The following is a 22,794-nucleotide window of genomic DNA, read 5'->3' as shown; positions in this document are numbered from 1 at the left end:
CTCATCTTGGTGTGAATGGAAATTGTGAGCTGCTGATGTTTTGTTGTTTGGGGTTGTCACACTTGGTTTGTTTTTGTATGTTGATGGCCTGGTAGAGTGGACAAATTACCTTAAACTGCACAAGTTAAGGCTAATGAAAACACACTGGACTAAGCTCCCAGGCACACTAAAGTCATGTCGTCTATTTAGCTTTATTGAGCTTGTAATGAAAAGAGAATTAGAGTTGCAGTTTCCTCATCTATAACTTGATGCTTCTGTAATCAAAGTCTTGCAGTTCATAATTTAAACGATATTTATAAACAACACTGACAACCTGTGTTAGATGTCAACATCGCACATGTTTCATTCTGAGCAGTATTCTATATAAAGTTAGTTTACTTTTAGTCCATTTAAAGTGCGGAGAAGACAGAATTTGCAGTTCCCAGTAAAAGCAGGGAAGTTTCCTCTGAAAAAATGTCACGAGTGGAAGATGGTCACATATAATGCATACATAAATCAGTCTTAATCATAACATCGTCACCAATCTTGCATAGGAGTAGAATTACTGGATTATCTTCACTCTCCAATTAGCTTTGGCTTTGTAATTATATATGGCCTTCTGTAAATTTTGCAATTTGTCAATTTATACAATTTATCTTCAGTTTATCATTCTGGCAATGTTATGTTAATTTTCTCTTCCCCACTTTACTAACTTTGTACCAATTAGGTTGTCAGGTTAATACCTGCTGAGTTTCTGGGTGCGCTAACATTTATTTATTTGAGATTCATAATGTTAACTTTTCTCTTCCGTGAGCTTGAGAAATTGAAATCTGGATCTGTATCACTTTCTCAAATAGGAAAAACAAAACTATTCACAACATTGTAAACGTGGTCTTGCTATAATCCTGTACAATTGCAGGACTTATTGAATTTTATACTTAATCACTGAATTCAGGGCTAGTAGTCTCTCAATCTTTCCTATTGTTTGTTGCACTGCTGTGTGCTTTCTGTGTTTCATGTATATGTATTTCCAAATCCTTTTGTGTTGTAGCTTTCTGCAGTTCTTCACAATTTGTTTAATATTCTGTTCTTCCTTCCAAAATAAACAACCTCATTTTTTCACATTATACCCCATTTGCTAATTTTGTTTTCCAATTACTTACCCCATCAATACATGTCTGTAAATTGCATGCATCTTGCATTCCCACTATTTTGGTGTCATCCACAAATCTGGCCAGCATATATTTATTTCCTTCCTTTAAGTCACTAATACACATTGCTCATCATTGCAATCCCTGTATTTGTTGTCACTGTGAAAGTCCCATTAGGTTTCGGCAATACAAATGGTGTCTTGTTCTAATGTGGTTGGAAATGATCAGTAACTGCATGACCAGTTGCATCAAGGCTGAATACTTCTGGGGTTAGAGTTGATGAGAAGATTGATTTGCAGATCATGGTGATCATTCTTCATTCCATTGAGTAAGGGGCAATCAAAGGGCTTTGAAAGTATTTGGACATCTTAAAGGGAACTCAGTTGTTTGTGTGTATGATTTTAAAAAGTACTGGCAGTGTAAAACAATCATTGTTTCATGAGTAAGGTTGTTTAACTATTTGCTTGATGGCGGGGAGAAGAGATGTTACTGAAGATTGGTAATTGGCAAGTGGAGTAGCGTAAAATATGCCTGAGGTAAGGGACATCGGCATGCTGCTGGATGTTCACTATCCTACTGTGCACTGCATAGCTCTCTATGGTATTTTGCAATTAAGTAAAACAATGCAAGGGAACCTACAGGTTTGTCAAGTAAATTATTCAGTGCTTTGGTTTTTACAGCATGTTTTCAGGAATTGTGATTCATAAGCTGACTGAACTAAACTGGATGATTTTCAATTTGACAGGCTTACTGTTTAAGGTATTAGCTATTATTGCTGGTATTATGCAAATAGAAAGCACTTTAGACACCCTGACTATAAAATGTCAAAATGTTTCTCCCAATTCCTTGAAGTGACAACCACAGATCTACAGCTGCAGTACTGTATTACCAACATTTGAAATTCAATCCCCTAAGCTTCATGATATCTGAGGACAAGCTGTGATAATCACTCCCTTCTTGTTCATCTTGCCATAAAAGATTTGTAAAGGTAAAAATTCTAATATAACTGACAAAACATAAATGAGGTTTTACCTTTGTTCTGACTGTAAATGCAGTTCCTGAAATGGAAATGGGAAAACGTTTCAGTAACTTTGAAAAAAGGATTTAGGATGTAAACTTGAAAGGGAGAAAATTTCATGGCCTTGAAGATGGAGCTGGGAGAGTAAGACTGATGCAGAAGGGCCTCTTTCAGTTCTCTTCAGTTAGTTTTCATGATAACTTCGAATAAATAAATGAGCTGTCTAATTCTGATTATTTCAGGGAGGTTTGTTGTAATTTTTTATTCTGTTCATGAGAATAATTTTGTTAGGTGAGTGGGGCAGAAACTTTATCTTTTTTTTAACAGGCTGTTAGAATCTGGGAGGGGTCTAGAGTAAACTTCTTAAATGGTTGTGTGTATGCTCTTCAGCAGCATCTATCTTAATTTAAGTTTATTTTATGTGATATGTATAAAATCTAGTTTACTTAATTGCTGTGATTCAATGAATAATATACTTAAATCAGTAGGTTACTGGTTTAACATCCAACATAGAGATTCTGAGTACACAAATCTCGATTGACTCTCCAGAACAATACTAAGAGAATGCTGCATTATTAGAATTGCCCTTTTTTTTTACAGAAAAAGGTTACACTGAGGCCCATCTGCTCTCTTGATGGATGTATCACTACTTTGAAGAACTGGGGAAAAAAATTCCTAGGCCTCCTGGCCAACGTTTTTGCCTTGGTCAACATATTAAACAGATTGATTGATATCTTCTAGTTGTTTACGGGAGTTTGATCTGTGCAAGTTGAGAACCAAGTTTCCTATTTTACAATAAAGACTTCAGTTGAAAAGTACTTACTTGGCTGAGATGTTCTGAGGTTGCAAAAGATATTGCAGAAGTACATGATTTTTATTTCCAAATTTAAAAGTGGTGCATTTTGTTAAAATATTTTTATCAGTAACCTTCAAAATCTTGTTCAGTAAGATCCCTGAGTTAATTGATGTTTCCGATTATGAACATTAATAATTTTTACTTGTGAGTGACTGGTATAAACAAAATGGATCAATAATTTTTGAAATTGACTTCAAAGTAGATGCATTAACCTTTATCTTTTATTGAATTCATGGCTCCAAGAGATACTGACAGCTTGTATTTTAGGGGATCAAATGAGAGGCTATGGTAGTATGTAAGCAGGTCAAAGGTGGAGCGCAGACTGGAGGACCTTGCCGTTGGTAGATTTGACAAATCCACATCAGACATGGGCAGTGGGAGGACTAGAATGTTTTCTGTTTGATTAACCACAATTGGAGCTAAAACATAACTTGAAATGAAGGGCACAAGATCCACAAGTCTTATTCAGATGTAACTGAAGGTAGCCCTGAGTGATAATGTCTGGGAAGTCTTCTGTGTCTAGAGGAATTGGATACCTTCCTGTTGTCCCAGCTGCTTGTTGGTGGAGATTACACTGAGTTACCTTAGTGGAATTTGTTCAAAACTTAAAGCAAATTTGTTATCAGAGTGCGTCTATGTTCACCCTGAGATTTGTTTTCTGGTATGTATACTCAGTAAATCTAAGAAACATAATAGAATAGCTGAAACAACCAATGTGCAAAAGGTGACAACTGTGTAAATACAAAAGAAAAAAAAAATAAGCAATAAACATTGAACGTAAGATTACGAGTCCTTGAAAGTGAATCCATAGCTTGTGGAAACACTTTAGTGATAGGGCAGACGTGAACCCCTGCCCTCCCCGCTGCTGACGGCTGCTGTTTCAGGAACCAGGTTGAGGCTTAGTGCTCTGATGGTAGCCCTACATTAATTAAGGTGTGGATTATGGGTGGGGCGGGGGAAGGGGACTGGTGTTGAACAGTCTCAGGGTGGGTGATGTGGCTCTTGATGCTAAGCTCTGAGAGTGAGGTCTGTACCTTAGCTAGTACAGTGTATGTGGGCCATTGGGAGGTAGGTCTCTTTGTTTGGCTGCACAACTCTCCTCAACCCTGAGAGTCGATAAGCTCAATGGCTAGCAACCATCATTAAGCTTATTGACATGGAAAAATCTTTAGGCTAAGAGAGCAGTGCTGCCAAACAGCAGGGCAGACATCCACTTCCATTGTATCTATCTAATAGGAGCTGATGACACCATTGCAGGATCCAGGTGGTGAGAGTGCTTTAATTCCCAGCAATGGCCGTGCGCACTTTGCTCCCTGAATCTTGTAACTTGGCACCAAGTATCCACTCTGTTTGCCCAGGCGTCATGTATTGTCTTGGTAGTCTGCACTGTGCTGAGGTCATGTGTGGATGACATCACCTTTTTATCAGTGTGGGAGCATCTGCAGAGGACAGGCTCACAAGCAGGGTTTGCCAGGTAGTGCATGGGCTGAATGATTTGTGTAGGTGTGTGGCAGGAGAATCAGCAGGGTGATAATGGGCATGTGTGAGAGTGTGGGTTGCTGAGAAACGAGTGACGGAATTGCTGTAAGAGCTGGCACAGACTCAATGGGGCAAAGGCGCCTTCCCTGTTGTAAGAAAACATGAGAAATGGTCATACCTTCTGACAGCCTCCAGTTCAGCCTATTTTAAAGGTGTATAATCACATACTAGATCTTTGTTAACTTAAATAAATGAAGATATAAATATTAACATTTGTAAAAAAGATTATTTTTCATTGGGATTGCTATCATCTAATAACTAGATAATTTTCTTACTGAAGATTCTGGGAATTGTGACCAGTGTTTGACAGCAAAATTTGTTTGCAATCATTCTACAGCTCTTTAGGATTCCTGGAAAATCAAAAGCAACCTGAGCATCTGATGTAACCAAAATCTCACATTGATTTTAAAAGATTCATTGCTTTACAATTAAATTAACATAATTCACATGTGGAACAGACAATTCAGTGGGATGGAGCCCGAGCTTGTCAAGCTCACATTAAACAAGCCTCCTCTCAGCAGACAAACCTTTAAATACTTTTGAATTATGTACTAACAATTAGAGCAATTTAAGGCCCACGTTGTCCAAATGCTCGTACATTTTTTTCTGGCATGAAGTTATTTCTTTTTATCTCCATTATCACCAAATATGTGTATAAGATGATAAGAGGCATTGATTATGTGGATAGTCAGAGGCTTTTTCCCAGGGCTGAAATGGCTAACATGAGAGGGCACAGTTTTAAGGTGCTTGGAAGTAGGTATAGAGGAGAAGTCGGTTAAGTTTTTTACGCAGAGAGTGGTGAGTGCGTGGAATGGTACGATAGACTCCTGGATGGGTACATGGAGCTTATAAAAATAGAGGGCTATGGGTAACCCTAGGTAATTTCTTAAGTAAGCACGTGTTCGGCACAGCATTGTGGGCCGAAGGGCCTGTATTGTGCTGCAGATTTTCGATGTTTCTAAATAATGGTGCCTTGACCTTTAATGGAAACGCGTAGCTCTCGTGTTTCAGGGAAACCCAGTCAAGCCAGAGGGAGATACATCAGGTGGACCTGATATGGAATGTGAGCTCTGCGTTCTGTTTCTCTCCAGGAATGTTTTCCAGTGGTGTCAAGGATCTCTGAAACATGTTAGTGAGCCATATGGTTTTTAGGACACTGGTAGATTCTTGTTCTGTAATTACTTACTTCATCTTTTTAATTTCAAAATTATTTAATCATGTAAATTTAATTATCCAGCTTTGTGGGATTGGAACATGTGTCTTTAGATCATTAGCCCAGGGCTTTAGACTACTAGATTGCAGCTGGTCCTATATTGATTTGTAGCATGGGGTGCTTGAGATTGGGTCTCATGAGAGCGTAGCTGTTTTGGCGTGCATATGGATACGAAATCGACCGACCGTAACAGAATAGAGGAAGGAATGCAAAACTGAACCTTTGCGTTGTCTACATCTTACAAAAAATAGGTCTGATAGTTGGGTTGAAGTTAAGGCATGCTGTTCTCAGGCATTGAATAGAAGTGAAATTGGTTTTGAGCAGTTAATGAGTTTGACACTGAATAAGTAGAGTTTAACATATCCTGTTAGAACAGCATGATTTATGCCTGCAGCTTCAGTTTGTGACTCTACCTTGACTGATAGTAAGCTCCCTCGCGTGGCTTGATTTGGCAGCTCCTCCAGGCTGATCCCCTGCTGATGTGCTAAGCACTCACTTCAGCCTTTAAAGAATGGTGTGCTGGAGCATGTAACTCTTTGTAACTGCTTTAAAGGAAAACTTAATAGTGAGGCTGTTTGTTGATTTGTTTTCAAATCAGACATGTGAGATTCCAGATGTACCATGAAACCTCCTGCAGGTTATTTGGTTCATTAGATATTACTTCCAAAAACACGGAATAATGACATTACAAGCTGTTCACCAACATATTCCAGTTCTGCATCAGAAGTATTCTTCACTTGTGTCTTCAGTTTGAAATCTGAATTTAGTGCTTCCTGTAAGAGCCATTTAGGACACAAAATTGAAGGCTTGAAAGAGTTAACTGCAGCTTCCTTTACAACCTCTGCTGCAAGTTCTGGATTTACTTAGTCAAGTCTTTGAAGAGTAAAATGTTCCTGACAGTGACAGTTTTGTGACTTAGCCAAATTCCCTGGAGAAGATGAGGCTGTGGTCTGATATGTGAGAATATTATATCTTACTTTGCAGGTCCACAAATACCCATTGGGTGTAGATTGCAGGTGTAGCAATGTGCTTTATTACACAAAGCTTTGAAATGAAAGTGGCAAGTTTTATTGATGTGAAAGGTTGGTCCATTTCATATGGTCATGGTAGCATTTAAATTAAGGTTTTACTTGTAGAGTCTTTCCTTGACCATGTGGGTTTCATCTGGGTGCTCTGGTTTCCTTCCACATCTCAGTCACCTGCTTGTAGGTTAATTAGACACTGGGAATTACTCCCCGTGTAGCAGGGTGGCAGGAGAAATCGTACAGAAGGTGGCAATATGGTTTGTGAAAGAGAATTGTTCACAAGGATTTGGACTGATAGTTATTCTCGTTCTGCCTCCTCTATATATCATATCTATATATCTCTATTTCTATATCTATATATTATAAATTTGTCCAGAATTGATATTGATAGATCACTTTAAAATTTTATCTCTGTGTAGTGATAAACCTTCTTTAATATACATGCTGCAGGACAGAGCCTCAATTTTGTGGCTGGCTGTCCCTCATTTGCATTACTTTTTGAACTGCCTTTTTGCATCTTTTAGACATTGGTGTTATTAACTTCACTGGCTACTCATAGCCAGGTCTGCTGTAAGCCATCTGTTGTTAATGCTCCTTTTTGCAGTGTACTGTTGTATGTTTTTAACTGGCGTGCATTAGTTTGCATTAGCTGAATTAAATTTGCAGCTTACCTCTAAAGTTACCATATAAATTGAAATCCATCTCATTTTTTTTTTTAGCTATCTTTAGTATAACTCTTGATCTTATTTATGTTGTCAGTAAATTTGACAGACTGAATGCTTACTTTGAATGTGCAGGTTATTCACATAGGTGAGAGAGGATGGTGGTGACTAGTTAGTTGGTGAGTTGCAATCTTTCCCTGCCCCTGCACACTATATTTCTAATTTTGCAGGTTTAGCATATGTTCTCTCTCCTATTTTAATTAGTTTACCAGGTTTTCTACTTTACCTCCTGGGTTTTGATTTCAGTGCAAGCTTTTCATGTAAGTAAATGATAGCTAGATAAACTGTGGCATCTTACTGGATGTGATACACTCTGTTAACTACATTTTTTGAAATGAATGTTTTCCTGATATTCCTATTAATAATTGTTTCACTGTTCAGATCATATTAGCTGTGATTGGATCTGATCTTAAATTTGTGCCCAAGACTCTTTTTATGAATATGTCCTCTTTATTGTTTCATATTGCCATAATGTTATTTGTTGACCTTAAGTTTCTTCCCCCCACCTCCCCATTTCTCTGCTTCTGTTTTCTTAAGTATCTATAAGAGGAAGCTCGCCACCCTCAGTGATTTTTTTTTTTAAATGTTCTGTTGCATGGTTTCTCTGGCAAATCCTGGTTTGCTGATTCACATGAGCATCAAGTGGATCTTGAACAGCTTTGTATTTTAGGAAACTGTGTCTGGTTCCACCAAGAGAATGAAATGTTGACTTGCAACCTGGATTCTTATTTCCTTCAAAATTCAAAGTACATTTATTATCAAAGTATGTTTACTGTATACAACCTTGAAACTTGTTTTCTTGCAGGCAGTCATAAAACAATGAAATGCAATGGAACCTATTTTTTGAAAAAAGCACACAGCAAAGACTGTCCAACACCCATTCTGTGGGGGGGAAAATAGTGCAAACAACAAAAAAAAAGTAAACAAATAACACAGAATATTAACCACACAGACTCTGAAAATGAGTCCAGAGACATGGAGGCGGTACTTAGCCAAGGCGAGTGCCAATGGTTGCAGGCTACAGCTGCAGCGTCAGTTTAGCACTGAAGCACCTTGATCAAATCACGCATATCGTAAAAAAAAAGTGTAACATGGAACATGAACTGCAGAATCCCCGAAAGTGAGGTCCACAGCTGTGGAGCCCATTCTGTGCTGAGGTGAGTGAAGCCCGAACAGGAGCCCCATGTCTGCAGAGCAGCAACTTCTCCCGATCTTGGCGTCATGGGAGCAAAGATTCTTGGGTAGTAGAGAGGGAGACCAGTCAGGCACAGACAGACAGCTGTCAACATCTGTTCGTTTTCCATTCTTGTCCTCTGATTTTAATCTTGCTCAATACTTTAATCGGCGTGGAGTAATGGAGCTGACCACGGATTCGTGTTTTGCCAACAGGCATTAACCCCCCCCAAGCAATGGCTTCCCTGGTCATACCTGCACTCACAACGGTCTTGCTTACTGAATCTCCCAGGAGATTACAAAAACACCAGATCATTTAGTTAGCTCAAAAGTACATGCTTAAAAGGGAATTTTCAGGCTGCAATTGATCGTAGTTCAGAAGAAGATGAGTATTTTTGTGATCTGTCGCTGGAAACATCTTGCACACAGTTTCCTTGGAGGCACAGGTCACGAGAAAATAACAGCTTCCTTAATACAACTTACACTGTAGCTTATAAAAGTATTCTATATTCTCTAATGCATGAGTGAGATATTCCTCATTTCCCAAATGATTATATCAAGGGGTTCATTATGGCTGTGTGGTGCAGCCAGAAATTCAATGGCATGGTGGTGGTCTAACGCAAATACTGTATTCGTTGACAAAAATACAGGTGGTCTACAAATGATGAAAAAGTAAGCTAATCAATATGGCACAAAATGCTTTGATTTAAAGTCAGTGATCATGTGATTGATTGAATTACAAGACATTGATCTGCTGTATCATCCACAGTTCAAGCAAGTTGAAACCTTGTAAAAATCCCAATGACTGTAAGATTCTGCACAGCCTCTACAATAATTTAGGTCTATTAACTGTGCAAATCTAAAGGATCATTGGGAAATAGTTAAAAACCGTAAAAGTGCAGTGGAGATCAATCTGTTTTGTCTGAATTTAAATCTTTTGTGCCCACCCGCTCCCCGCTTTCATTGCAGAGAAACACGTTTGAAAGGAATCATAAGGTAACTGGGATTGGACTAAAATGTATTCATCAAATCCAGCTTGTGGGATGGTAGTCACATGCTGAACAGGTGGTCTTCATTTCCCTTTTCATGTTTGTAAGATATTTATAAATTACATACTGTGATGCACATGGATCAGACTCTTTAGTGTGGAGAAACCCTTGAAGAAAGAATAGAACGGTGACTGGTATTTTATGTATGACAACCAGTTGTGCTCATCCGGTTGTTCTTGCTGTCATCTAAGGGTAATTTAGGTGCCCCATGCTGCTTGGGTGTTTGAAGTTAAGTCCTTGTATAATTGTGCTTCAGGAGAAGGGCAGTGCCATAAGGCTGTAGCAGGCTGTCTTTGAACTTTAATGCTGTTCCAGGGTTATTGCACTGACAATGTCTGCCTATAATTATCATAATTCCTTACCCATGCTGGTTGCTGGTGGATTAGAGCAAGTTAAGGGAAACATAACTTCCTACTATATTACCCAAAGAAAGATGAGTTTGTTTGGAAGGACTTAGACTAATTAAACATTTGAAGTTGGATTTTAATTGAGTCAATGTTTCAGTCAGATTTGAAGTTTAAAAGCATAAAGACAGTCTTTGAGTAAATTTCGTAAGACTGTTGAGAATGAAAGATAAAATGCTGTCGTGTTAAATTTTATCATCTCACTGGTTAGCACTTGCTAATTCAGCTTAATAACAATTTTCCTTTCTGCAAGCTACTTAAGAGTTTAATGCTGGATGAACTCAGCAGGCCAGGGAACATCTATCAGAGAAAAAGTACAGTTGACGTTTTGGGTCGAGACCCTTTGGCAGGAATGGAGAAAAAAGGATGAGTAGATTAAACCCTTCCCGCCCCCCCTTACATTTTAAATCTACTGCTCATCTTTTTTTCTCCAGGTCTGCCGAAGGGTCTCAGTCTGAAACGTCAACTGTACTTTTTTCCATAGATGCTGCCTGGCCTGAAGAGTTCTTCCAGCATTTTGTGCATGTTGCTTGGATTTCCAGCATCTGCAGATTTTCTCTTGTTTGAAGAATCCAGCTTCTTGTGTGCCATCACTTTTACTTGTTCTACCTCCTGAGGGCTTAAACTCTGAAGTCTCTTTCCTTACCATTTCTGTATCTTTCTGGTTCTTTAAAGTGGCACCTAATGCCAAACTCTGTGTCCATCTTGTTTAAAGAGGATGTTTTGGTCTGGTGTCACCCTCTTGGTTAATGACCTGTAGGAAGATAAAACTGTTAGCAAACCTGAGGTAACTATTCTCTAGTACGCCTGTCTCGTATGCCTAACACCAAACTGCAAAGGCATCAATTCTGGTCTGTTGCCATTTCTCTTGTCCATGTTGACAGAGAAAACAAGTAGTGGACTTAATTTGTGGTTTACAGAAACTATGCAGTAAAAGCTGTTTTTGTTTTGACTTTTCCAAATGAGAGCTTGGCCTTTGTGCTGATCTCCTTGGGCTATCCAGAAAGAACTTCGACTCTACCAGCATCAGTTTTGAAGGATCTCTGACATCCTATAGTTATGATGTCACTACGCTGGTTGGGTAGTTAATCACATTAAAAGATGGTTGAACAGCAAATCAAGAAGGAATGATACAGTTTTTAATTAACATTTTAACTTTAAACATTTTGGTGTTAAAGATTTGAACACATTGTTACTGTTAAAACTACAGTATTAAATTTTTGTTAAAATATTTTAAAAGCTATTACATTTTAAAATATTTGAATTAAGTACAAAATATAAGAGCAAAAGAAATAGAAGCAGAGTAGGCTGTTTGACCTTTTGCATCTGTGCTGTATGAATTTGAAGTTTCATTGCAATCACCTCTCATTCAAGAGTACAGGCCCAGTATGTAATCTGTTTTAAATGACAGTCCTCTCTCTATTGCAAGTATATACTTCCTTTTGTTTACCTCAAAAGCAATAGAGGTTTACCAGGATGTTGCCTGGATTAGAGGATGTGCTATGAGGAGGGGGTGGACAAACATTAGTTGTTTTCTCGAGTGGAGACCTGATAGAGGTTTATAAGTTTGAGAGGTGTCGAGAGCAGACAGCCAGTGTCTTTTTCGCATGGTTGAAATGTCTTAATACCAGAGAGGATGCAATTAAGGTGAGGGGGTAAGTTTAAAGGAAATGTATGGGACAAGTTTTTTTTTATAAACACAGAGAGGTGGTGTTTGGAATGTGCTTCTGGGAGACTGGTAAAGGCAAATACAATAGAGGTGATCAAGAGGCTCTTTGAGAGGCACATGAATGTGCAGGAACTGGAAGGATATGGACATTGTGCAGGCAGAAGGGATTAGTTTACTTGGACATTGGATTACTAATTTAATTAGTTTGGTACAACATTATGGGCTGAAGAGCCTGTTCCTTGTGTAGTGCTGTTCTGTGTTCTAAGTAAATAGTCCAGCTTTTTAATTAACAGACTGCTCGCTTTCCTCATTGCTTCATGTTAACTTTAAATTGTCCATATATGAAAATACACAAGCCCCTCTGAATGAAATGCTTCAATTGCTCATTTAAAAAGAAACACTTTTCTTGTTTCTTTCACTGAAGTGTATGACCTTGCATTCTTCTCCATGGTATTGCACCTGACATGCCCCCAGCCATGCACTTAGCCTAATTTTAACTCCTGAAGCCTTATTGTACTCTGCATCCATCTTGTATGGATGTCCATCTATGAATCATGAGCAAACTTGGACAGATTATAGTTGACACCCTTTTCAATAGTGGCATGCAAAAGTTTGGGCACCCGTGGTCAAAATTTCTGTTACTGTGAATAGTTAAGTGAGTAGAAGATGAACTGATCTCCAAAAGTCATAAAGTTAAAGATGAAACATTCTTTTCAACATTGTAAGCAAGATTAGTGCATTATTTTTGTTTTGTACAATTTTAGAGTGAAAGAAAGGAAAGGGGCACCCCAAGAGATTTGAGCTCTCAGGTAACTTTTACCAAGGTCTCAAGACCTTAATTAGCTTGTTAGGGCTATGGCTTGTTCACAGTCATCGTTAGGAAAGGCCAGGTGATGCAAATTTTAGAGCTTTATAAATACCCTGACTCCTCAAACAATCAGCAGCCATGGGCTCCTCTAAGCAGCTGCCTAGCACTCTGAAAATTAAAATAAATGATGCCCACAAAGCAGGAGAAGGCTATAAGAAGATAACAAAGCGTTTTCAGGTAGCCGTTTCCTCAGTTCGTAATGTAATTAAGAAGTGGCAGTTAACAGGAATGGTGGAGGTCAAGTTGAGGTCTGGAAGACCAGGAAAACTTTCCGAGAGAACTGCTGGTAGGATTGCTAGAAGGGCAAATCAAAACCCCCGTTTGACTGCAAAAGACCTTCAGGAAGATTTAGCAGACTCTGGAGTGCTTCTCAGACACTGTTCTATTGTGCAGCGACACCTGCACAAATATGATCTTCATGGAAGAGTCATTAGAAGAAAACCTTTCCTGCATCCTCACCACAAAATTCAGCATCAGAAGTTTGCAAAGGAACATCTAAACAAGCCTGATGCATTTTGGAAACAAGTAGTGTGGACTGATGAAGTTAAAATAGAACTTTCTGGCTGCAATGAACAAAGGTATGTTTGGAGAAAAAAGGGTGCAGAATTTCATGAAAAGAACACCTCTCCAACTGTTAAGCATGGGGGTGGGTCGATCATGCTTTGGGCTTGTGTTGCAGCCAGTGGCACGGGGAACATTTCACTGGTAGAGGGAGATCCCTGCTGGCCGCCGATGGGGTAACATCTTTTTGAACTTGCTCCTACCTTATCTATCTTTTTGTTTCCTACCAGTTTTTTGAAACCTTATTATAAATCTCAATATTGCTCTGTTATGTCTTTGAGAAACACTAAAGCCTCTGGAAAAGAAAAAGATGATGATTCTCCAACCACTTTGGAATCAATTGGAGATTTCCTTAAAAAGCAAAGAACAGAACTTTCTGAGGAATTTAAACATCTTAAAGTCCAGTTGGATACTATTCAACAAACTCTAATCGAACATGATAAGCGAATTGAGGAGAATTAATAAACTTTGTCGATACTGGAAGTGGACTTAGAAGACATGAGTAAGGTCTGCAAAAATTACCATTATCTAATGAAAAATTAACAAAGCAGATTACCAAGCTGGAAAGCAGAAGCAGAAGAACAACCTACGTATTCTGGGTCTTGAAGGTGCCCACCCCACGGAGTTCTTTGCAAGTTTTCTGAAGCAGCTATTCCCTGATTTATTGCCATCTGTGCCCAAGTTGGACCGCACCCACTGGTCACTGGACCCGAAACCAAAGTCGGGGGGAGCGAACTAGGTCGGTTATTTTATGTTTTCATGAATTTCATTTAAGGAGCTTTTAATCCGTCATACCTGTCGAGTAGGAATGATCGATTACAGCAGGAAGATGATCAGATTTGTGGAAGATTATACACCGGAGGTTATGGCTGAACGTGCCAAGTATAAAGAGGTTATGTCACTGTTTTATAACAAAGGGTTGAAGCCCTCCCTTTGCTTCCCCGCACGTCTTAGAATCGTTCAGCAGAATGGTTTGCAGAAATGGCTTGGATCGGTTGAACACGTATAGAAGTTTTTGAACACAGAAGATTAATTGCATTATATCTCTTACAAGAACAATTATCTTTTTAATGTTGGATAGAATAAGGTTTTAATAAACTTACATTTTGACTGTTTATATATCTTTTTGATATTTTCTTTGATTTTTTTTACTTTTTTTTGAGGTTTTTCTTCCTCTTATGTTTTGGATTTCTGATCTAAGTTTATTTTGTCTGTTTTCTCTTGGTAGGAACATAATAACCTTGAATGATTGGAGTTTTGCCAGCAAGATTTCTTTGGGAGGGTTGTCTTTAGGGTTTGGGAGGGGGAGGGGGTGGGATTTCTTTTTTCTCTGGAAGCTGGGTTGGGCTACCATCCAAATTTTCTGTTTGAGTACCTTGTTTTATGGTTCGTTCTCTGGTTCTAATAATTTATGGTCAAATCTTTTAACTCTTTTAATTAGTATTTAAAATGGATTGAAATATTAATTTACTTAGTTTTAATGTGAAAGGGTTAAATCATCCTGTGAAACGGAATAAGATTTTTGCTTATATTAAAAAGTTAAGGGCCCCCATTATTTTCCTACAGGAAACACTTAGAAACCATAGAAAAACTACAGCACAGAAACAGGCCTTTTGGCCCTTCTTGGATGTGCCGAACCATTTTCTGCCTAGTCCCACTGACCTGCACATGGACCATATCCCTCCATACACCTCCCATCCATATATCTGTCCAATTTATTAATGTACATAGTTGTGACAACGCACGCCTTTTTAATTGGTGGAGGGATTTACAATTTCATTCTTCATTCAGAGCAAAATCTCGAGGGGTCTCGATTTTTATAGACAATACAATTTATTTTGTTCAACATAAAGTTGTCTCTGACCCTAATGGGCGATTTGTCATAGTGTCAAGGAAACTAGATAATAAATTAGTTGTATTTACTTATGTGGATGATCCAGGATTTTTTGAATGTTTCTTTTCATTCGTGCCAGATTTGAGTCTTTGTTCTTTAGTGATGGGAGAAGATTTTAATTGTTGTCTAGACCCAGTATTAGATCATTCTTCTCCTAAATCAACCATACATAATAAATCAGCTTTATTTATTCAATCCTTTCTAATGAAATGTGATATTGTTGATGTCTGGCATTTTTTTCACCTGGCAGATGTCCATCATTCCTATATCAGGATTGATTTTTTTTTATTGATAGTCAAATGATTCCATTAGTTCGATCCATTGAATATAAAGAAATAGCTGTATCCGACCATTCTCCTGTATTTCTATCTTTAAATCTTCCTGGTTTCACTCATATGAACAGATCCTGGCGTTTTAATTTAACTTTATTATCTGATAAGGGCTTCCTAAAATTTCTGGAGAATCAAATTACTCCTTTTTGAAGAAAATGCGTTGGCGAGACTTCTAGTCTTATCATTTGGGATGCTTTTAAGGCATATATTAGAGGACAGATTATCTCCTATACTGCATATATTAAGAAAAAAGCTAATAAAGAGAGAACGAACTTAGTTAATCAATTAAAACAATTGGACCAGAAATATGCTTTGGCACCAGACCCTGAACTAAACAAAAGACGTATTGAAATTAAAACTAAATATAATCTTCTAATTACATATCCAATTGAAAGCCAACTTTTGATAGAAGCCAATTCTATATACCTGGAGAAAAAACTGGTAAACTATTGGCTAATCAGTTGAAGACATTTATAGCTAAACGGCAAATTAAGAAATTTGCAAAACCAATGGTGATTTGATAACTGACCATTTTGAAATAAATGACACTTTTAGAGAATTTTATTCTAAACTGTATAGTTTTGATTTTGTTAAAGATAATACTACAATGAACAATATTTTAGACCAATTAAATATTCCTGGGCTTTCGTTTGATAATTGAAAGCAGTTGGATCAACCTGTTCCTCAGGAGGAAATCACTGAGACTATATGTTCATTGCATTCTGGGAAATCTCCAGGACCTGACGGATTCTCTGGAGAATTTTATAAGGCCTTTTCTTCATTGCTTATACCTTATTTATGTTCTACCCTTACTGATTCCTTCAAGGTGGGTAGGTTGCCACAGTCTTTTTATGAAGCTTCCATTTCACTTATTCTTAAAACAGAATAAGAATCCCACTGAATGCTCTTCAAATAGACCAATCTCTTTACTCAATGTTGATGCTAAGATCCTATCTAAAGTTTTGGCCTGTAGACTCGAGAATATTATACCTTCTATAATATCTGATGATCAGACAGGATTTATTAAAAATCGATATTCCCATTTTAATGTACGACGATTGTTAAATGTTATGCTTTCTCCATCCAAGGAAATACCGGAATGTGTGATTTCTCTGGATGCAGAGAAGTCTTTTGACCAAGTTGAATGGAATTACCTGTTTAAAACCTTAGAAAAATTTAATTTTGGGCCCAATTTTATTCTTTGGATTAAATTACTTTACTTATCTCCTTCCGCTCGAGTCCTTACTAACTTTCAGAATTCCAAACCAGTTAAACTGCAACGTGGAACCAGACAAGAATGTCCATTGAGCCCTTGGCTTTTTGATTTGGTATTAGAATCTTTAGCATTGTCTTTCGAGGGTCTAAAGATATCACCGGTATCTTAAGAAGAGGTACTATTTGTAAAGTTTCGCTTTATGCTGATGACCTATTGCTTTTTATATCTAATGTTACAACTTCTTTACCCTCTATCTTTCTTTTACTGACTAATTTTAGTGTTTTCAGCATATAAATTGAACTTACATAAGAGTGAATTGTTTCCTTTAAATAATTTGATACCATTCGATATTAACCTTCCTTGTAAAATTGTAAGAAAACAATTTACATATTTGGTGTAACAATCACTAAGAATTATAAAGATCTATTCAAAGAAAATTTTCTAACCTTAATGAATTATGTGAAAAAGACACTTTCTAATTGGTTACCTCTCTCTTTATCATTGATTGGTCGAATTAATTCTATTAAAATGAATATTTTACCTAATTTTATATACCTTTTTCAAACCCTACCTGTTTTTATTCCTGTTTTATTTTTTGATTCTTTCGATTCGATTCTTTCTTCCTATATATGGAAGAATAGAAAACCCTGATTAAATAAAGCCCACCTTTAAAAAAATTGAAAAGAACGGAGGCCTTGCTCTACCCAATTTTAGGTTATATTATTGGGTAATTAACATATGAAATCTCACGTTCTGGTTATATTATGTTAATCGTGAGGATTGTCCAATATGGGTCTTTTTGGAAGCCATCTCTGTTACGAAATTTTCTATCATTTCTCCTCTCAGATCCTTTCTTCCTTTATCTTTAAATAAATTAACTGACAGTTTGAAACACACTTTGAGGACCTGGCTACAGTTTAGAAAACATTTTGGTTTATTGAGATTTTCTCTTTCTAATCTTATTTTTTCTAATTTTTTTTTAAACCATCTACGACTGATCTTTTTTAGAGAATGGGATAGATTAGGCATTAAACAATTTCAGGATCTGTTTGTTAGAGGGGATCTTTTTTCTTTTGAGCAGCTCTCAGTGAAATATAATTTATCAAATACCCACTTTTTTCGATATCTACAGATTAGAGATTTTTTAAGATCTAAACTACATATATTTCCTACCAGCCCAGATAAGAACATAATAGATATAATTTTTAATTTGAAACCTTTTGACAATGCTCAATGTCTTATATTTATGGTCTCTTGTTGGGACTGAGAATGGCTCCTTTAGACAAAATTAAAACATATTGGGAAAAGGATTTACAGACTTCATTATCTGATGAGACCTGGAGGGCTATTTTCAAAATGGTTAATTCTTCATCATTATGTACTCGTCAGTCCCTCCTACAATTTAAAGTGGTACATAGGGCTCATATGTCTAAAGACAAGCTCTCTCGTTTTTTTGCAGATATATCTCCTTATTGTGACAGATGTAATAATGGAGAGGCTTCATTAATTCATATGTTTTGGTCATGTTCGAGCCTTGAAAAATATTGGAAAGATGTATTCCAAACTTTTTTTGTACTTTTTAAAAGTTAATTTTAAGCCCAGTCCTTTGACTGCCTTATTTGGTATTGTTGAGGAAAGAGCTATAATTTTGGAGCCCTCTCATTTGCGGGTACTGGCTTTTATTTCTCTTATGGCTAGGAGGGCGATCTTGCTTAAATGGAAGGAGGTTGCGCCCACCTATGCATGCTCAATGGTTATGCGATGTTATGTCATATTTAAATTTAGAGAAGATTCGTTGTTCGATTTCTGGTTCTAATCAAGATTTTCAAACATTATGGGGACTGAACTATTTTGAAAATCTTTGAATTGTTATTGTTATTAAAATGTAGATCTGGGCTATTATTATAAAAACACTATATGGTGAAGTACTCTTTTTTTCTTTTGGTTTTTTTTTACCAACCATCTTTGTCTTGGAAGTGGGTGTAGATTTTTTTAATAATATAATTAACCATATTATTGTATTTCATAGTTCAATTTATTTTATTTGATTGATCATGAATATGAGATACTGTGATTGTATCAGTGTGATTTATATATAGTGTATTTTGTGCTACCTTATTTTGGTTTATAATAAGTATCCTTATGAATTTGTGTTTTTGTATATGAAATTTAATAAAATATTGGAAAAAGAAAAAAAGGAGAAAAAGGGTGCAGAATTTCATGAAAAGAACCCCTCTCCAACTGTTAAGCACGGGGGTGGGTCCATCATGCTTTGGGCTTGTGTTGCAGCCAGTGGCACGGAGAACATTTCACTGGTAGAGGGAAGAATAAATTCAATTAAATACCAGCAAATACTGGAAGCAAACATCACATCGTCTATAAAAAAAGCTGAAGATGAAAAGAGGATGGCTTCTACAACAGGATAATGATCTTAAACACACCTCAAAATCCACAGTGGACTACCTCAAGAGGCGCAAGCTGAAGGTTTTGCCATGGCCCTCACAATCCCCTGACCTAAACATCATCGAAAATTTGTGGATAGACCTCAAAAGAGCAGTGCATCTCACAGAACTAGAAGCCTTTTGCAAGGAAGAATGGGCAAAATTCCCCAAAGAAGAATGGACGGACTCTTAGCTGGCTACAGAAAGTGTTTACAAGCTGTGATACTTGCCAAAGGGGGTGTTACTAAGTTCTGACTGTGCAGGGTGCCCAAACTTTTGCTTTGGGCCCTTTCCCTTCTTTGTTATTTTGAAACTGTAAAAGATGGAAGTTAAAAAAAGTTTACTTAAAATATTAAAGAAATGTGTCATCTCTAATTTTATGCCTTTTGGAAATCTGTTCATCTTTTACTCGCTTAGCTATTCACAGTAACAGAAATTTTGACCGGGGTGCCCAGACTTTTGCATGCCACTGTAGATTGTGAACTGGAAGGGCCAGCACTGACCCCTGTGACACCCTGTTAGTTGTAGCTCCGTTAAAGCTGGAATATGCTAAACAGTGTAGCTTGGTGCCTCATTAAAATTTGGAAGTTGCTTATAGCTTAGTAACATGATTTCTTCATTTTTTTTGGCATGGGCCATTTATGAAATAAATTTATGGAATAGAGTACTTATGGTTATGGTACTCTGTAGAGATCTTACTTTCACCTGGAACTTTGGAACTGACAGCTGCTGTAGACGAATTTTAACTTCCTGTGGACAAATTGTGTGTGGGAGAAACAAGTGATGAGTTTTGTTGCAGCTTGCTCATGCAGTGCCCAGACTATACCAAGAGAATCAAGCCGGATACTTAGAATTAACAGTGGCATCTGAAACAAGCTGTATGAAATATCTCAACAATAATTAGAAGCATTTGTGATGTGAACTGCCAGTTTTTTTTTTGCATTGGTAAATTTATGTTTTAGCTGCATTGAGTTAATTGCATTTAGGATACAGGTAAAATTTTGAAAAGGGATCTATCCTTGCAGTTGCTGGTGATTGGATATTGAGTATAAGTGCAAATGACTACACCCACAGCAGCCATGGGATTGTTTTAGTTTGCAGAGAAATCTCCTGGCTGGGGAGGGGTAAACTTCATTGATATTCCTGCTCCACATTATCTATCTCTACGACCTTTCGACTGACTGCAATGAAGTAGGCTGCATGGGATCTGTGTTATTACTTGTTGTACAAGCTTTCGGGTGGCCGTTTGGTGGGGGGAGGGGTGGCGTGTCAGGGGGATGGTGGGTAAGTTCCCAATTGAAGAAAAGTTGGTATCCTGCTAAAATGGTCAAAGGAAGCACGTAATCTTTAAAAACGATTTCTGTTATTTTAAAAAATGAGAATAAAAACTGTGAGAACTTTCCAAGAATGAAATATATTTCAGTCCATATTTTGAGAGAAAAATTGTTCCTGTTGCCATCTATTGATTTTTTTTAGATAGTCCATTGAGCACAAGTGACTGGAGAAATTTTGTAGAATGTTCAGTCAAAATTAGCAAAGCAAAAACCCGTAATAAAAATGGTCTGTGAAGTTTTTCGCAATGCTTTAAACTTTTCTATCTCCATGAGAGCATGTGGCAAAGAAGTGAAGAAGTCCTGTTATCATTCCTTGAGGTTGCCTCATCACTTTTCCAACAGATGTCTTTATTTCTCTTTTAATGGAAAATTTGGAATGCAAAATGATGTTCATTCCACGTTCCTGTGGAAGGTGCATCAAGGTCGGGAGTGCACTGTACTGACAGATGTGCCAATCCCTCCCCCAGGTGTGCCTCAAAAAATTTGTGATTTGCTCCTTCAGCACGAAATGCACTTGAGTGTGATGGGAGACTGCAGCCATGCATGTTTTATGATTACACATATTGAGTGATTTTTTAAAAAAACTGGCTGGAGTTTATCACATTGCCAGCCAAAGCATATTTTCGTTATTAACCCAAATGTGCTGCAATAATGAAAACCAGGCCATTGTGTTTCAGCTTTTAAGAAGCTAGTGAAGATTTAGCCTGATTCGAAATGACTTTTGTCTCTTTTAATTCACCTTGACCAGTTGTGATTACGTATGTGAACAAGTACGCAATGAGTTGATGGTGATCTTGGTCTTAACTCCCATTAGCGCATAGCCACCAAAAGATGATGCTAAACAATTCCAAAAGCTGTTGATTAGTATACTGATCTTGATTTCAATGAAATATTGAGCTTTTTAAAAAAAAATAGAAATTCTTAAACTGTCACAAGATTCCTACTGTGTCTCTCAGTCTTGAATTAATGCTGAAGTAATGTGTTTCCAATAAAACTTTTTTTTTCTCCCCAAATAGAGATGGGCGAATGCTGTTTGATTATCTAGCAGAAAAGCATGGGGTAAGTGATGGTCATGTGTTTGTTATAGTGAATATTTAAAGCTCGCCATGGCATAATATTATACCCCAGCTGCTGAGGAGTGAATGACAGTGATCATGAGTAATAGTTGAAGCAGTGCGTTAGTACCTTTATTACACTTGCCCTGAAATGTGATTGATTCAGTAAATGTTTGGAGAGTGAGGCTGGTGCTGCTTTTGGTCTGCTAGTCAATGATTATTTAACCAATGACATCATTACTTGTTAAAATAAATCAGTAATTTGGATTTACTCTGTTAACAAGTTAACACTTGAATACCATCACTGCATTAGAGGAGAGCATGTTGATGGAAAATTATTATATTTAAATATGCAAACTTCATACAATTCATATCATGCAGAATGTTCTTTAACTTCTGAATGAAAAAGATAATCAAAATCAGGTTTTCTTATCATTGACTTATGTCATGAGATTTGTGGCAAGAGCAGTACAGTGCAAAGCCAAAATTAGTATAAAATTACAAAGTAACTAATAGTGCAAAACAAAAGGAATGACGAACTAGTGTTCATGGGCTGTGCAAAAGTCTGATGACTGAGGGTAAGAAGCTGTCCATAAATCATTGAGTGCTGGGGAATGCCTTAACTGAAAAAGGTAATGTCTTAATGTAAGAAGGTCTTGCTTTCCTTCAGCTCATTTTTATGTGCTGTGTATCTGTTTTGCAGTTTCGTCAGGAGTATTTAGACACTTTGTACCGATATGCTAAATTCCAATATGAGTGTGGTAATTATTCGGGTGCAGCAGAATACCTTTACTTTTTCCGCGTTCTGGTGAGTACCATTTCCTAGAGAAGTGAAGCTTGGTGCTCTACTGTCCAAGAATTCTAGCTCTGTGTTTCAGATGCATTTTTATACATTTATCAACCTCTCAACTAACCATGCATATCACTTGATTAACTCCAGCCCTCTTCAACCTGTGTTCTGAGCCAAGTTGTATATGACTTGGAGGCTTGAACTGTCCTTTTTACTTGACTATCTAGAACCATGAAAAATAATGAGTTATTGAACCTCTGTTAAGGATGCCTGTACAACAGCCACACATTTGGAAAGCTATATGCGTAGTCTACAATTTTGTTGTTAGTGTAGCCAGTACACTGATAACCAATATAATTTCTGACTATGCCATGAGATTAATTGACAGTGGTTCGGGGAGAATTTAACCAGCCTTATTTTCTTTTGCAACAGTTTCAGAAACAGAATTGGATTTATTATCACCGATTTGCATGTAGTAACGTTTGTTGTTTTGCGGCTGCAGTTC

General features: G+C 37.3%; 1 protein-coding gene across 1 annotated transcript in view; it reads left to right on the top strand.

Moving 5' to 3' along the window:
* Positions 1-22,794, top strand: part of LOC140204096 (eukaryotic translation initiation factor 3 subunit E-A) — a 210,396-nt gene that overhangs the window by 37,648 nt on the left and 149,954 nt on the right. The window contains exons 4-5 of the mRNA XM_072270472.1: positions 21,461-21,503; positions 22,203-22,307. Of these exons, the coding sequence (XP_072126573.1) occupies positions 21,461-21,503; positions 22,203-22,307 (148 nt within the window). The remainder of the gene's footprint in view (positions 1-21,460; positions 21,504-22,202; positions 22,308-22,794) is intronic.

The sequence above is a fragment of the Mobula birostris genome, chromosome 1 (genome assembly GCF_030028105.1).
Source record: "Mobula birostris isolate sMobBir1 chromosome 1, sMobBir1.hap1, whole genome shotgun sequence".
NCBI lineage: Eukaryota > Metazoa > Chordata > Chondrichthyes > Myliobatiformes > Myliobatidae > Mobula > Mobula birostris.
The sequence above is the reverse complement of the archived record's forward strand: the minus strand, read 5'-3'. Positions and strand labels throughout refer to the sequence as shown.